The sequence below is a fragment of the Biomphalaria glabrata genome, chromosome 4 (genome assembly GCF_947242115.1).
Source record: "Biomphalaria glabrata chromosome 4, xgBioGlab47.1, whole genome shotgun sequence".
Taxonomy (NCBI): domain Eukaryota; kingdom Metazoa; phylum Mollusca; class Gastropoda; family Planorbidae; genus Biomphalaria; species Biomphalaria glabrata.
Genome location: NC_074714.1, coordinates 33,030,174 through 33,043,869, shown reverse-complemented (window position 1 = coordinate 33,043,869; position 13,696 = coordinate 33,030,174). Strand labels below are relative to the sequence as shown.

The window sequence follows — 13,696 nt, the reverse complement described above, 5'->3', positions numbered from 1 at the left end:
TTACAGGTGAGGAAATTGTCATCTTCCTTAAAAGTTTCATTTCAATAAGGAAGAGTAATTTATACATTTTAATATAATATTAAATTGCTAGTTTTTAAACCATGAACTAACGCATAAAAAAAGTGAATTAAAACAATGAAATTTAATGACTCAATATTTGTATTATTCTGTACATAAACATAGTTGACAATGTGCAAGTTTAAATTGAATTACTTTTCAAGGGTATTACAACCCATCCATTTTTGGCATCTTTAAGGTGCCACCATCTGCCCATCCGATGCTCTTGTCCAACTGCTGCTACCAAAAAATCTCCTTTGTTGGAAAATTTCAAACAGTTCACAAAACCTTTCTGGGGAAAAAGAAAAAGCATAGTTAGTATTTGATTTGAGTATTGGAGAAATGTCTAACATGTCACTGAAGTGTAAAATAAAGTTGTTACAATAACATAATGCATAACTTACCACTGGTACATTAAATAAAGGTGATAATGTCCTATATTCAGCTCCACATTTCCAAAGACGAACATTACCATCTTTAGAACCTAGGAATAATTGAGAATAAGATTGTTATCAGCAACACAGCTCCATAGTTATGAGAAATTAATTGGATAGTCCAAAACTTAATGAATGTAGTTTTAGGATTAGGGCAGTTTTATTTGTAGAATTTTTCTGGTTTGCAAAAAAGCATCACAAAAAAAAACAACATAAATTAACCAAAAAAATGTTCATTGATAGATAAGATTTTGTAGGATCTTTTTCAAGCTACATTAAATCCTGGTTATCCTAAACAGATTTAGCCAGAAGAATCACATGTATACTATCAAGTGAAGTATAGAATACCAAAGCCTGCTCATGATAGATCCTTTTCACTTTTTTTTTTTTAAATTGTATTTGCAGACCTAATTTTAAAAAAAAAAAAAAAAACATTTGGGCTTTTGGGACAACCAAAAGTAACAGTTACACCTATTTCTAATATGAAGATGTCACACCTAACACCCCTTCCTGTGCAACCAGGTTAAATGGTTTATCCATTAAAGGGAAACTTAGATGGTTTTGACTATTTTTTATACAGTATGTGTTTTGATTTTAAGACAATGTATTATTCTTCTTTTTAAATTTGCATTAATAACTTAGTAATTGATGTTTTTCTGGCGTCCAAAACGATCAGATATTCACCGGGTTTCTATGTGACGTCACACTAACCTATTAATTTAATCTATTGACTTATTGTATAACGGGAGGACCATACAGTAAAGTTTACATTCTTGTAAAAGAAATATATCTTCGTCTATGCAGTTGGATCTAGATCTTGTAAGTAAAGAAAAAAAATGCAGGTTGAAAGTAGATTTACATGCATGACTAACCACGGCAGCGTGTATTTTCTTGCCTGACCACTCAACACACACACAAACACTATCGCTTAATTGTCTTGTCATGACCGACTACATGTAGTCTAGACTAGCCTTACACTGACCAGTTTGTTAGAATCAGTCAGACAAACGATCTATTTATTTTAGGACAGGGAAGGGCTTAGATGAAAATGTTACTTTTTTCTCGAGCTGGTTATCTTAATGCTTTTAGATCTCTCTCTATATATAACTGTACCATAGCTCTGGACTAGGCCGTCACTAAGCCTAACCTACTGTAAGAATGAAGCGATACAATTGGTTAAATGTAGTTTCTCTTTCAGTATTGTTGAGGGAAGTGACGTTTGACTGAGCTAAAAACAGAATCTCAAAGAACCCTATTTTTTTAGATGTCAAGAATTTACTGACTAATTTATTAAATATAAATGTTTCTAAGCATTTAAATACAAAATGGTAAAATGTTTACTATTACAACTTTTTACGCAGAATTTAAATATGTCAATAACTCAAATTTGAAAACCATCATTGTTTCCCTTTAAGGGGACATTACAAAGCTAATTTACCTGAGGCCACTAAATCCGTATGTTGTAGAGCAGCTACTGAGGCTATCCAATGTTCATCTCCTAGACCATTTCTCTCCCCGTGAGCATTCTTCACTGTTGTTAGTGGTTTTTTCTTTAAAACACTCCACAAACTTACAGAGCTAAAGAAACAAGCAAACACACATCAAGTTTTGACCTGTGACATGTTTCAGCATGTAATATAAACAAAAAATCAAACATCAATTCACTACAACTACACTAGTATGAATATAAATTGCACTGCTTAAAAATACAAAATTGTGTACACTCACTTGTCATCTGCACCAGTAACAAAATTACTTTCACTGATCAATGCAACACATTCTATGGAGCCACTAGGTAAAAAAAAATACAAAATACAAATGTTAGCACATATGAGTTTTAAAACTATATATATAAATATTGTTGTATACCTGGTGGTGACACACATGGGGGTAGTGCTGTGTGTTTTAAGCCTACTCAAATCGCCACAGTCCAGCGCAGTGACCAGTGACAGTACACGCCAGTTCGGCAACGACCTGTGTGTAAATATTACGCACGCAAGTAATGACGATTGTGATCATTTCGAGTGGCCAAGAACGTTCCATCCCATTCTAGAAGGCCAGTAGAGACTCTATATAAGAGCGAGTGTGTTAGAAAGACTGGACTTCACGTTACCTCGCTATGTCACCAGTACGAGGCGAGAACCAGCACGGTGTGTGAAGTCAGGCGGAGCAAGACTAGGTTTTTGTAAAGACAGTGTTAATGTTGTTGCCAATTGCAATGTATTTGAAATTAAACCGACTGATACTTTGGAGCCCTGAGTTGTGAGGTTCTTTAAGTTCGTTGTGTTGTGTGGTGCAGTAGGAAGAGAGCCTGGATAGTAGAGAAGAGATCGTAACAATATATATATAAAGAAAGAAAGAACCTTGTATCAGTAGATACATTTAAAAAAATGATATTAAAAATGCTACAGCTCTTAAACTTTTAAAATTTAAATTGAGGAGGTTATAAGAACTTAAAAATTGTATTTAATGTACTGGCAGAGTATAAGAATATAAATATTTAGGTCTAACTTTAAATAATATGGTTTCAAGAATGATAACTCTCTACTATTTCTAAAATCCAAATGGACCCTTCTCACCCATTACACAAGTTATTTAAGATATGGACAAACTAGCTCTTCTCAATAACAGAGATTTTAAAGCTCATTTTTTTGGTGTTGTATTGGTAGGGTATTGCAAGGCTATTCCTCATCAGAATTACCAAGCTGCTTTATGCATTATACTTCCTGGAAGAAAATGGGAATGTTTATGAAACAATAACTTACTCATGACCATGAAACAATAGCTGGGAGTCTTCAGTAATTTTCCAAATATGCACTGATTTATCTCTCCCTCCAGATGTGATAGCCCTGTCTCTGGCTAAACTGTCTATGCCAGTGATTGGTGAATTGTGGCCAAATCTGAAAAAATACGGGTACTTGAATATTCCTGCATGCATACTTTCTTAAATTAAATTTGATAAGCTAATTACTAAGGCAGGTTATGAATTCCTTTCTAAAGGAAGAGAATAATTTTGAATTCGGTCAGCTCAAACCAAATTTTTAAAATTTATTCATCATGATTTCTTTTGATGCTGAATGAAAAATATATGAATAATATTGAGTAAAGCTACAAAAAAATGTAATAACCTTTTCTCTATAATTTCTAATGACAATGAATGAAAAATATAAGAGCGTTTTAAATGAAGCATGAAGGGGGCGCAGCATCTTATAATTGCAAAGAAAGAAAAATGTAGGTAACAAACAATCATAGCTATCAATATTTATAACTAAAGTGATGAAATGAAATATGGTCTTACAGTGTTTCTACATAGGCTAGATCATCAACACTCCAGACTTTAACTACCTTATCAGAGGAACAGCTGTACAGAGTATGAGTGCCTTTTCTGAAGGACACACCCTACAAGAGACATAATAATAAACCATATATAGAAAAAAAAACATAATTTTTTGTGTCTGTTTATGTTTAACATTGTTTCTGTCTACAAACATTCTATTTAAACATTCTGTACAGCAACTCACTGTGACAGGACCTCTGTGACCTTTGAACTTGTGAATAAAACTACAGTCTTGTGGGTTCCACAATTTAATCATGTTATTCATATCCCCTGCAGCCTAATGAAACACGCACAGATAAAATATAAATCATTAACATAATAAAACAATTCCATAACAATAATTTCAAAATTATGTGACAAATGAAAAACACAATTTTACCAAAAACTTTCCATCAGAGGAAATAGCTAAACACAAGATGTGGTCAGTGTGTCCAATATGCTCATCTTCTGTGCCCTTTCTTCCACCTTTGATTGTTTTTTCTTTCAAGCCTGTTTCTAGATTCCCTACAGAGCACAAAGTTATACATTGTTTTAATCAGGCTACACCTGGTGAGGAAACTAAGGAAACTGTGGGTTTCAAGGAGAGGAAAAACAAAAATCAGTTGCTATTCTAAACAATAAACATTATTATTATAAACTTATAAAGCAAGTGAATCTGGTTTTCTTTTACTTCATGGCTTTATACATTTTGGATTTGTTTTTTGTTTTTTTGGAAAGTATTTTCCATTCATACTTGAAAGAAGCCCTAAGAAATATCTACAAAATACAATGGTAATGTTTCCTCTTACAGACTACTTACATTTACAAATATTACAATCTTTGCTGGCTGTAAAAACATATTTGTCATCAGGGGAGATAACTAGAGCAGTTAATGGAAGCTTGTGACCTCTGAATATACGCAGATCTTCAACTTTAGGACATATACACTTAAAAAAAAAAAGACAATTGTAATAAAATAACACACAAGTCTAAGAAAAACATAATGTCCTAAATAAGTGTTAATATTATTTTTTATTATTTATTTGTCCAATAGTCTTTTGCATTCATAACTGATCAATAGTGCTCATTCAAAAGAATAGCTTAGAAAAAGAAAAGTATTACATATTACCCCATCAAACACACTTTATCAAAATCCAAAAATAATTCTAGTAAACTATTTTCCTACATCAACTATAAATAAACAGTGTGGTCTTACTCTCAGTGAGTAACTTGCTATCAAATATTTAATTATTATATTAATGTTTATAATGTTACACTTTTCATTTCTCTCTTTTTTTTTTATTTTCCAGATTGTTCTTTGTTTTAACTGTAAATTGGATACAGGACAAACATATTTTATTTTAAAAGTCAACATTGTGTTCCTGTTTCTTAGTTTATTTCACAGAGCCCAAAATATTGTAAATAATACTATTTATTATTGCATTAGTTCATCGTTTATGAAATTTGAAGGGAAAAAATGTGTTTAGTTTTGTGATTTTTAATTATTTATGTATTAAATGTATAATTAAAAGGTGAAATCTTTTAATAAATCAATTTTTTTTTATGAATTGTAATTTTTAAATATTTTTTTCATTAATAATTTATTCTATTTATAACATTTTTTGTAGCCATTTCATTTTTCTTTAAAATAAAATCAAATATGTTAGATTATATAATAAAATAAGAAAGTTAGTTTAGTTTTAGTAACTCTACCCCCCCGCCAAACAACACATTTTTGTTCGTTCCAGAAAACTCCAATTTTTCTATCAAAACACTACGCACTTAAAGAGTTAAGCTGTTGGTAAATACAATGAAGAAGAAAACAGTAGATTGTTTTCAGGAAGTTAAAATCAAGAAAAAGGGAAATACATTCTGTATCAACATATTCTTTTAGAAAGACTCCACGGAACACTGGAAAGTCTATCACAAATGGTTTATGGAACTAAAAAGAGGAACAACAACTAAAATGTTTCTTTAAATGTTAACTGCTATCTATAAATATCTACTATCTACTTACCAAATCAGTAAACTGCTATCTATATATATCTACTATCTACTTACCAAATCAGCTACTTTTTTTGTGAGTTTGCCCGCTTGCTCAGACTAAAAGTTGAACATATAGAAGGAAAAAATTTACCTTTAAAATTATTGAAAGCAAATATGAATAAAATTCATAAATGAACAAAAAACAAAAACAAAAAAAAAAGAATACATTTAAGAGGAGAAATGTGCTTACAATATCATGTTGAAGTCGACTTGCAACAGCATCTCTTAATACATCAGCCTCCTCTTTTTTTTGTGCCTCTGTAAACATACAAAACTAGTGTCTGTATTTGTATCTTACAATAACAAAGTATCTAACAGGAACACATTTTCTCACAAAATCAAATTTTCTAACAAAGAATCTCTCTTAAAAACATTAATTTATATTTCAATTCTATTTTCATCAATTTCCATGTCTGGTGCTTGAGGCACAATTAATGAAAAAAAAAATTAAGTGGATGAGATATAGCCTTTTGCTAATCAGGAAAATTTTATCTGGGTAAATTTATTGCATTGTTTCAATTTAAAAACCATTCTTTAGTTTCTATGTTGCACATTAAGGTTCGTTTAAACAAAGTCATGAGATCTTTTCTAAATGTTTTTCCACACAGAAACAAATCATTAAGTGTTAGAGCAAAAAACACTTCTAAAACTTTGGTGTCTTTTGGAGAAAGGACACAATTTTAAATATGTTTCTAATATTATGAACTATTTGTATTTTAAAAAACCCACACTCTTTGGAAAAACTGTTATAAACTAATAGAATTTTTGCAAAAGCCAAAAAAATGTATACCCTCCTCTTCCAATTTAGATAAATATTCTTTAGCTAAACGTAATTTCTTTTGCTGTGCAGTTTCTTCCTCATCTTCAGAACTATACAACTTGTCTCTGGACTCAGTGAACTCATTGCTGCTGAAAAGAAGGTTTCTTTTATTTACTCTAGAAACAGTATTTACCAACAAAAATGTTAAAATAACTAAATGTATAAAGACTAATGATGAAAATCTTTTTTTGTAATTCACCTGTCCACATCAGATTCACTCTCAACCTCTTCATCAAGTGCTTTATTGACTTTGCTTGGAAAATCTTTCTTCTTGTTTACATTTGGATTCTAGTTTGAAATTTATGAAAAAAAATAAATATGTACTCTAATTAGCTTGCTAAATTTTTTTTTAAATTACTTACAAAATAACAGTCCAGTATCTGATTAGTTCTTTGTAATTTTTTTTTTACAAACTATATTGACTAATATAAAGAATAGGGGACCTGTATATTGAAGTTATAATTTTACTTTAATACAAAGTAAACAAAAATGTCACACAACTTTGAGCAGTTGTTAAAAACCATTCTGGGGGATCACAATTTTTGTACAAATTTTCATAAAAATATTTTAAAATAAAACTTCTCTAAAATTAATGTAATGTAAGAAAGTCATGATTGCCTATGTCTGGCTATATATCATAATAATAATATATAATATAAATTTTAAAAATATGTAAGAGGTTACTTTTTTTTTAAGATTAAGATTAGTTTTGGTTTTAGTAGTCAGTAGAAGTAACAACATTAAGAATCTACTACTAATTGAAGTATTATTGAAATGTATTACTAAATCTTAATAATACTACATTCTATCTATATCTATAGAAAGCCCAGCATAATGATTGAGGCACAGTGGGTTCTAAATCAAGAAGTCCTGGGTTTAAATCCTGGTGAAGACTAGGATTTTTAAGTTTGAGATCTTTAGGGTGCCTCTGAGTCCACCCAGCTCTAATGGGTATCTGACATTAGTTGGGGAAAAGGCAGTTGGTAGTTGTGCTGGCCACATAGCACCCTGCTCATTAACCATTTGCTTCAGCATAATGATTAATGTCTAATCACTTTTACTTTTAATATCAGGTATCCATTAAGAGTTTTAGAATTTAGAGTCTCAGTGACTTCCTTAGTCTTAGAATCCCAAAGTTAAAAATCCCAGTCTTCACCAGACTTCTGACCTCTCTAGACTCTTGGCACAACAGGCCTCACACACACACACACAATGGCACATTATGTCCCATAATGACATAATATAACTACAGGCTTCTCTCAGGCCTGTAACGAGTATGGGATATCCATTAGCACGAAGAAAACTAATGTTATGGGGCCACCTGCTACAACATCACCCTACATCCTCATTGATAAAAACAAGCTAGATACCATAAATGAAGTCTGCTACCTTGGATCCACAATTCAAGATGACCTGTCTCTAGAAGAGGAAATAAAAATAACACATTCGGAAGGCTGCATCGACCTTCACTAAACTCAGACCAAGAGTTTGGGAAAATCGGAAGCTCACTACATTGACCAAAATGGAGGTCTACAAGGCATGCATTATGAGCATGTGACTGTAGGCATGGTTCATACAACTTTTGTGAAAATGAATTCCAGACATTTTCCAGGCATTAATCTATGTTTTCCAGACTCACTAACAGTAAAGTGCATGGCTACCTGAGCTTGTGGTATGCGCTCTGGACTGTCATATTCATGGTCTTGGGTTCAAACCTGCCTATAACTAACCCCTGCGTTCTGTGGGAGGTTTCAACTAGGATGTAATAATAATCTTCATCCAAAACATGTTTTAAAAAAGTCACTTATCTTGCAGCACCTAGACTTAGGCAACTCAATAATATATAGTATATAACCTAATAGACCTAACTTAGTTGTAAAATCTTATTTTAAATCTCAAAGAATTTGTACATAGATTTTAAGTGGCTTAAACATTAGATACAAGTTAAAAAACAAAGACTTAGTCTTAGACTTCAGGTCTATCAAGCCTAGGTTACCTCTAGTATAATTCTTTTGGAAGAGATCTATATAGATAAAGATCTAGAGTTACTGTATTTAAATTTAAATTGTAATAGTGGTCTCTAGATCTAATTCCCAATCATGGTGTGTCAATAATGATTTGATTGTTTGTTTTTTTAACTGGATAAAAATTGATATCTCTAGTCTAGGGGGTGGGGGCTTCCTGACTTGCACTCTTTATTTTACGGCCGGGGGAAGGGGGGGGGGGTAAAAACTCCACGACTTGCACTAACAAGCGCAAACAAATTCAAGCGTCCATATTAGTTCTAGATACGGTTCAGATACTATTACTATTATAGACTTAGATATCTATCAGTCATAATAGGCTAGGCATGGATCTATATAATAGATCTAATAAGTAATATATAATATTACTGAATTTGATTTAAGTTTGGAGTACACTCTCTAGAGTCTAGAACTTGAATCTAAATCTAAACAATTCTAATTTGATAAAAAAACAATAAATAAGCATCATTAGATTAGTTTTGGAATTAGATCTAGAAAGTAGTCTAATAACTAGATTAGGTACTTTGATAAAAATTTCAAACTCAATATATTGTAATGAAACTGATATAGTTAGATAGAGCTCTTTAAACTGAATTTATTGATGTATATATCTAATTTATGTTTATAAGATAATTAGAACAGAAGTTATAGCAATTTTAGTGGCGAAAATTTTGCCTATATTTTTAAAAATATTTCGTGACCGAAAAAGGGAAATTTTGCAATAAAAATGCTGTAACTTATAAACTATTTAATTTGAGTTATTTGAATGAAAATTTCACAAGAAATGCATGATTATGTCCTGATATTTATTTTACTTTCAAACAAGGGATAGACTTTGACGAAATTTTCTTATTAATTTTTAAAGTGAGGTTACTTGTAAAAAAGAAACGATCGACGAAGAAGTACTTTTCCACATTTCAAAGACTGTAACTTTTGAACCGTAAGAGATAATTGAATAAAATTTTAAACAGATGCTTGATTACCTGTTACTACTTATTTTACCTTTAAATTATACATAGAAGTCCAAGAAAATATTTTACACTTCATGATGAGGCACCATGTGTCAAAAAAAAAAAGACAGAAAAGTACTTTTTTTTCTGTTAAAAAGGCTGTAATTTTTTTATTTTCAGAGATATATGAATAAAATTTTCAGCACAAATGCATGAATTTAATTGTGTTGTTCTTTTCATTATTTTGAAACCTGAGATTGAAGTTAGCACAAAAGTTTTTTTGGTTATAGATCTGTGGCGACAGTAAGTAGATGTAATAAGTCACCAGGTCAAAAATAATTTTCAAATATGAACTATTTTGCTTGCCCTCAGCCTCAATGATAGTGGCAGAATCTGTTAAAGAATTAAATTACATCCCTGTCTGTTGCTGCCACAATAGTGTGTATGACAATCATGTCAAACCGCAGCCACATCTCCTTCTTGAGCTCTGCGATGCTGCCAGGTGTCAAAGTTAGTGTATCATCCAATACAACTTAACTACACCACTACTGCTCCCTGCCTCTGCATCATCAGTGTATGTTTTGTTTGTTTTACATGTTCCGGATGTTCCTTCAGAGTTGAAGATAGTTACTTCCTAGTCCAAACCTCCGGTTTGACGAGGAGGGAGCGGGTAGGGTTTGAACCCGGGACCATCGATAAATCCAAACGACAATCCAGCGCGCAGAGCGCACGACCAGGCAGCCATCCATCTGACTTTCATGTCACCACACTCACCACCTAGTGGCACACCACTGCCAGTTACGTCCATGATGAAGTTTTCTGTGAAAATAAAAAAATATTTATAATTGAATAATTGTCTTTAATTTGATTTTCAATTAATTATCATATATTCATATTCATAATTTAACACAATTTATTAGATTTTGATTTATTTTAGAAAAGTTATTTTAAAATATTTTCTTAGCTACTGATCTAGCATAGTATGTAATAATAATATTCTTTTAAATAGACCTAGTATTCTAAAATTGAAAAAAAAAATTATGTCTTTAGAAGATGGGTCCTTGCTAATCCAATCTAATCTTAATTATATTTGTATATATATGTATAGATCTACTATTTGAATTAAATAGCAAAGATTTTTAAATAGGCTTAATTATAACGGAGTTATGATCTTGCAACTAGATCTAGCTTTAAAATTATTTCTTAATTAACGGCCTTGATCGCGATTGAATATCAGGCTTCTTGCGAGATAAATAAAGAAAATAACATCATAAAAGTTAAATATTATCATCAAAATAATATTTATAAAGTTTTAAATTAATAGATGATCAAAGAATTGATCGCTGTTGATGGATTTAGAAATAAAAGGAATGAAAGAAAAATACGATACGGCCATTGTTATCATTGTTTCCATCATTTCCGGTAAAATGGTCGCGATCGCTTCGTTCTCGAAAACGATACCCCGTCCTTAGAGCTTACAACTGGCCATCAAGGCAACAACTTATTGAGATAAAACTAATGAAAATAGTTAGGTCTAATGTTAATCTACACGCAGTAATTAGTTTCAATGATGACACGTGATAAAAAATATAAAAATTTTGAAGTCAACTTACGTACGTGAAAATGTCCATGAAAACAATAGAACCACGCTGATGTCAATCTAAATAATTAACTGATATCCTATCCATGTGAAAGGAATGGGCACAATTAATCCGATTAAGGATGATTTTGAGAATAAAACCACATTATACTAGACCACACATTGTCTCAGCCTTATATACTGCCGCAGGGGAACACCAGTTTCCGGTAACCAAAAAAAATCTACTTATTCCGGAAAATCAAAGTACCTAAGTAGATATATATATATATATCTAATTTCCAGACACTGAATAGTAAATCTAGAACTATGGCTTCTACACAATATCTAGAGACGGACTAAGCTGAGGCTCTGAGCTAAGACTAAGGTCACTAACTTGTGACTAATCTAAGCCTAAGCCCTAAGGAAGTGTAAAAATCTTTCTCTAGATCTTGTTAGATTTCTATTCGAGATATCAGAACAAATTTAGATCTAGATTAGTGTTACAAGTAGTTTGGACAAGTGTATTTTTCTTTCTCCCTACTCTGTTAATGTTTTTTATCTACTCGTAAACCTTGTACGGTGGGGGGGGGGGGGGGGGTGAAAAGAGCGTGTATAGTATTTTCGCTTTGAATTGTTTGCAACTTCATAAAGTCTGGTGATGGTTATTGGTTATTTTTGTTAATGAGGCAGTTCACCCTCTGAAGTTGGTTGAAACAGACTGTGTGTTGGTCCTTAAAAGATTATTAGTTTACTTAAACAAGTACTATTTCCTTGGACTTATTATTCTGTAGGATTTTTTTTATCCATGTTTAGGGTGAGTTACTTTATTTGTGATATCTCTATATGTTCTGTGAGGATTTAGATCACTATTTCTAGTTTTAGAGTAGACGTTGAGTTTATTTTTGTAAAGGTTGCCAGTGTTGGAATTGTATTACTGAACTTGATTCTTCCCAGTTTTAGCATTGCATTATCCTCTCAGAAGTATATCTATATCAGTCTTCAGTGTCATTGTCAGATTGTCGTCAATAACGATGTTGAGTGTAAGTGGCCGTTACAGAAGAGTTGGTGCCAGTTGGGGATCAGTTGAATTCTAGCTCTGAACATTGCCAATGTTGTTATTATTGTAATGTCATTCTGTCAGCATCTGGTTTACTATGAAACCATGGTGATAAGTTTCTAGCAGTAGCAAGATGCTTATTAAATACATAGTCATAGATATATCATATAGATCTATACTTATACCATTAAATTCATTTCTATCATTCTCATTGTACATGACATATTATATTATACACTCTATAATGACTATAAGTATCATGTAATTAAATTCATTTTTTTTATTTAAATCATCCACATAGTTGGTTACTTTATGTAAGACTATGGCCATGGCTTGTGTGTGGGAGTGTGTGAATGGTGTTCTTGTCAGGCTGAACCGACCTAGGCCTTGGCCCTTAATTTTGTTTTAAAGTTTAAAGCTATCAAATCAGGCTATTCAACTATTGAGCAACACATGACAATTAGATCTAGATCAAGATCTAATGATTAATCTAATCTTTTTTAACACTGATAAGTTCAAATGGTAGATCTATCAACTGGATTAAATTTAAATGCCAGCAGCAGCCATCATGGCAAATCAGAAAATATAGAATAATAGATTATAGATCTAGATCTATTTATTGAAATCATCAAAAATCATATCTCATGACCAACCTTCTGGCCCGACTTTCTTTTCCGTGATTTTAGAAAAAATGACATCATAAATCCTAGATCTAGATCCTTAGATCTAATCTAGTCTTGATATAGATCTAATACGCAGTAATTAAAATCTACAGGCTAAATATTTTTAGTCGAGTTTAGATTATTTATTTTTTTTAATTGACTGTGCCGTCCCTGTGGTTGATCTAAATTAAAGTGTTTATGCTTGTTTAGTCTGCCTGCAGTAAAAAATGTCAACATGTGCTACTTCCGAATCTTCGTGGTTAATATAAAATTTGATTTAGAATAACAAAACAATAATATAATATTTACACCTGTCATCGAGTTGAGAAAATTAACAAATCAGTCTTAATACTTTCTCTAAAATGTTAATTTTAACATTAATAATCATTAAAATTTTAAAATATACATTCATTGTAGATCTAGATCAGACTTTATCAAAGGCGTAGAATCTAGTTATCTAGAGAGAGTCAGTTGGGGAAAAGTAAAAGCGGTTGGTCGTTGTGCTGCCACATGACACCCTCGTTAACCGTAGGCCACAGAAACAGATAATCTTTACATCACAAGGTCTGAAAGGGGAACTTTACCTTCTCTCATTGTGTGGAATGCATGCTAAATGGTCACTAATTTACACATTACACAACACATGAATAGCACGGTAACATGGCATTGGCTTGATATATAGCCTAGGCCTAATGTAAACACAATTTTGGACACTTGTTTTTGGGAACCCTCAAGTGGGGTCCCGGGGGGG

The 13,696-nt window shown here is 31.9% G+C and overlaps 1 protein-coding gene across 4 annotated transcripts; it reads right to left on the bottom strand.

Annotated features, from left to right (window-relative positions):
- Window positions 1–123: 123 nt before the first annotated feature.
- Window positions 124–13,178, bottom strand: LOC106072343 (U3 small nucleolar RNA-interacting protein 2-like). Of its 4 annotated transcripts, none has more exons than XM_056026978.1 (14): window positions 12,937–13,178; window positions 6,873–6,961; window positions 6,644–6,762; window positions 6,044–6,111; window positions 5,869–5,910; window positions 4,628–4,754; window positions 4,208–4,332; window positions 4,013–4,105; window positions 3,790–3,890; window positions 3,257–3,391; window positions 2,220–2,282; window positions 1,930–2,069; window positions 462–541; window positions 124–349 (listed from the first exon to the last, which is right to left on the bottom strand). In XM_056026978.1, the coding sequence occupies exons 1-14, from the start codon at window positions 12,982–12,984 to the stop codon at window positions 200–202; spliced, it is 1,380 nt and encodes a 459-aa protein (XP_055882953.1). In that variant the 5' UTR covers window positions 12,985–13,178; the 3' UTR covers window positions 124–199. The 4 variants fall into 4 exon arrangements, with proteins under 4 accessions (XP_055882953.1, XP_055882954.1, XP_055882956.1 ...); XM_056026979.1 differs by having other exon boundaries at window positions 6,644–6,759; window positions 12,937–13,177; XM_056026981.1 differs by lacking the exon at window positions 12,937–13,178 and adding an exon at window positions 8,044–8,063 and having other exon boundaries at window positions 6,644–6,759.
- Window positions 13,179–13,696: the final 518 nt, after the last annotated feature.